Genomic DNA, 3725 nt, shown 5'->3' with positions numbered 1-3725 from the left:
CAATAATCATAGCCGAAATGACTAATTTGGGTAGTCCCATAAAACTGAAAAACTGATGCTGTTACAAAAAAAAAAAAACGGAAGGTATATTTGAAATCAGCGTGCAATTCTAACTGAAGTAGGAAAATAAGAAGTGCCAGTTTTGTCGCGCAGTGTAATTATTGGTGATAATAATTTTTAATGGTCTAAAATTTTTCACTTTTCTGCTAACTACAAAGAAACGGCTCAGCCGTTTCCTAACGAATTCCGAAGATTACATTTCAGTACGTAATTTGGCCTGTAAATAATTTTTATTTTAATGATTCTATTAATAATTTTAAATCCTTGATTAATTTTTATTGATTATGATTATTTTCAAACCTCGAATATTCAATTACGATTTTGAAAGTTCCAGCAATTTGCCTTAGGGCTCGATGCCTTAATTTTATATTATTCAAAAAAAATTATAAGTTAATATTGATTTTATAAAAATTAAAACACAAAAAAAATTATAAAATGACATATGTAATAGTTAATTGTCTTGATTATTAATAAATGCATATTATGTAATGTGTACTGTATATATTCTATACTATTTATACATTATAGTACAATCAAGAACATTTTACAAGGGTTATGTAAAAAGTAACATTCCCAATTATATTTTCAAGTGTACAGTATGGCGACTTTTTTGCTATTCTTCAACATAACTACTTTCTCTGTTTTATGATCATCCTAATCCAGTTTTGGTAGCTCGACGTAACGGGCTTCACTGTCAGTCGCTTGAAAGCGTTTCTTTAAGTTTGGAAAAAGGTGAACCCTTCGCGGCGAGCTACCAAAACTGGATTAAGAGAATCAAAAAATGTATTGACAGAGAAAGCGATTATGTTGAAAAATAGAATAAAAATTGAACTTTCAAATGATGTATGATAATATAATAATAAACCATGTTGTGCACTCAAAAGCAAATTGAGAAAGTTACTTTTTAAATAACCCTCATGTTCCACATATTTGAATTCCATTTAACAAATAGGATAATTTTTCATTCCTTTTCATCTAGCTTCCGACTATGAAGTGCCATGTGTCTTTTCATATTACCTAACATTGTGAATGTCTTATTGCATATACTGCATTGATGAGGGCGTACTCCACTGTGAATCAGCATGTGACATTTCAGACTACCTTTTTCTGTAAACTTCTTATTGCATATACTGCATTCATAGGGACGTACTCCATCGTGAATGAGCATGTGATTTTTCAGATTACCTAATTGTGTGAATTTCTTATTGCATATATTGCATTCATGACTACGCTCACCACTGTGAATCAGCATGTGTCTTTCCAGATCAACTAATTGTGTGAATGTCTGATTACAAATGTTGCAGTCAAGAGGACGTGCTCTATTGTGAATCAGCATGTGACGTTTCACACTACGTGATTCTGTAAACTTCTTATTGCATATACTGCATTCATGGCGACGTTCTCCTTTGTGAATGAGCATGTGACGTTTCAGATTACCTAAGTGTGTGAATTTCTTATCGCATATACTGCATTCATAGGTACGCTCACCACTGTGAAAGAGCATGTGACTTTTCAGATGACTTATTTGTGTAAATGTCTTATTGCATATAGTGCATTCATGACGACGTACTCCATTGTGAATGAGCATGTGACGTTTCAGATTACTTAATTCTGTGAATGTCTTATTGCATATATTGCATTCATGGGTACGCTCACCTCTGTGATCAAGCATGTGACTTTGCAGATGACTTATTTGTGTAAATGTCTTATTACATATACTGCATTGATGGGGTTGCTCACCACTGTGAAAGAGCATGTGACTTTGCAGATGACTTATTTGTGTAAATGTCTTATTGCATATACTGCATTGATGAGGGCGTGCTCCACTGTGAATCAGCATGTGACGTTTAAGACTACCTAATTCTGTAAATTTTTTATCGCATATACTGCATTGATGGGGACGCACTTCACTGTGAATCAGCATGTGACGTTTCAGAGTACCCGTTTCTATAAATTTCTTATTGCATATATTGCATTCATAGGCCCGTTCACCGCTGTGAACCAAATAGTGTTTTTTCAAAGCAACCGATTCTTTGAATGACTCATTGCAAAATTTACAATAAAAAGAACGTTCTGCAGAATGCGTATTCATGTGTATTTTCAACCCTTTTGTTAGTTTGAAAGTCTTATTACAGATTTCACATTTGAAAGGGGTTTCTGTTCTATTACTAGGCAAGTGATCGACCATATGCTCTTTTAAATGATGTGATTCTTCAAATGATTGATAACAAATGTCACATTCATAAGCTGATGGCTCGATTAATTCCTGTTTGACTTCTTCTTCTTTGGTCACTTCGGAATTCATGAATCTTTCTAAACATGTTTCATCATTCTTAGATTCAGATTTAACAATAGCATCAGCATTATCAAAATCATCCTCAATTTCGTATTTAATTTCTTCTACTGAATATTCTGGTGGTTCAATTTTAATTGCCTGATTGTTCATAGACATAATTATTTCGTCTGACATTTTTAAATACTCTCACTGCTATTGCTCACAAAATATACACGAAAATAGTCTTAAGCTAAATAATAATCTACTTTAATCAATAAACATTTTCAAAATCATATATAATTTCAACTATTGCACTTCAATTATCTCGGGCATTACATTCATTATTTGACATTTGAAGCATAGAATATGCTTTTAGAAAGATGGGACACTTGTGGATCACTTTGTTAATTAACAAGTGGCGCGCCTTTTCAAATTTCATAGATCATATATAAAAGAAGAATATATGTTTAAGACATTTAACGTTTAATATGGTGCTCTATTCATAGATAAATTGCTATATGCCACTTTGCACTAGTTATTTGAAAAAATTATATCTACATGTTTTCACATAAACAAATACTAATGTTTTATAATTGTTGAGAATATGTTTTTAAATACTTCACAATTTTAAAAAGCCGTTACAATTCAGCGTTAGAGGAACTAAATATCTTTAATTATTATGGTCCGATTCTTTGACACGGTTCCTCATGCAGTCACTGGCGGCCATTTTTTGACACGACAATATACTTCATGAAGAGGTGACAAACAAAGCAGGTGTACCAATATAAAAGTGTAAATAACCCTAGTACATAATGACAGTTCATAGACGTCAATGTGACAGTTACAATTTAATTGCAGCTCTCATATATTAATGTATATCAATATATTATATATATTTAATTTTTCTCTACGATCATAATATTACGTAGAGGATTTAGTACTGTCATAGTATATAGCAATAATCATATTAAGTTTGAAAGTGGTAAAATGTAGTACTTATATAAGAAGTTTTATTCAGTAAGTTAAATAAACGTACAACTGTTTTTTCTGAAAAAGTTCTTGTCATATAAAAATGTGAATAATAATCTGTCGAAATAGTTGTGACGTGCATTTATATAGCTGAAATTTGTTAAATTCTCAATCAATAAGGTGGAGTTCTGTAAGTGCCACAAAATTTTGTTCAGGCATTTGAAATTATTTCGAGCCTTTTTATAAAATTAACAGTACATATGGTATTGAAAAATTGAACCTAATTTTGGTCAACAAATAAAAGATTAATGTGTTAACATAAGCTTTAGCATTGTTTTTTTTTATCAAAAATATACTGCTTTTTATAAAAGAAAAAAAACTATTCATTTATAATAATAAATTTATTGAAATTATAGAACAT

General features: G+C 31.1%; 1 protein-coding gene across 1 annotated transcript; it reads right to left on the bottom strand.

Annotated features, from left to right (window-relative positions):
* Positions 1-1021: 1021 nt before the first annotated feature.
* On the bottom strand, positions 1022-2530 carry LOC113389282 (gastrula zinc finger protein XlCGF57.1-like). Its single transcript, XM_026626333.1, has 2 exons — positions 1297-2530; positions 1022-1245 (listed from the first exon to the last, which is right to left on the bottom strand). The coding sequence occupies exons 1-2, from the start codon at positions 2528-2530 to the stop codon at positions 1022-1024; spliced, it is 1458 nt and encodes a 485-aa protein (XP_026482118.1).
* Positions 2531-3725: the final 1195 nt, after the last annotated feature.

Source organism: Ctenocephalides felis, unplaced genomic scaffold (genome assembly GCF_003426905.1).
Source record: "Ctenocephalides felis isolate EL2017-DRISC unplaced genomic scaffold, ASM342690v1 CF-g0.4_SCAFFOLD_03573, whole genome shotgun sequence".
NCBI lineage: Eukaryota > Metazoa > Arthropoda > Insecta > Siphonaptera > Pulicidae > Ctenocephalides > Ctenocephalides felis.
Note: the sequence above shows the minus strand (reverse complement) of the source record. Positions and strands in the feature narration are given on the sequence as shown.

Bases quoted from the DNA above. Each gene is read 5' to 3' on its own strand.
- LOC113389282 (XM_026626333.1), bottom strand. From the start codon at position 2,530: ATGTCAGACGAAATAATTATGTCTATGAACAATCAGGCAATTAAAATT. The intron at 1,246-1,296 runs GTGAGCGTAGTC...TCACACAATTAG, and splicing joins ACACATGCTGATTCACAGTG to GTAATCTGAAAAATCACATG.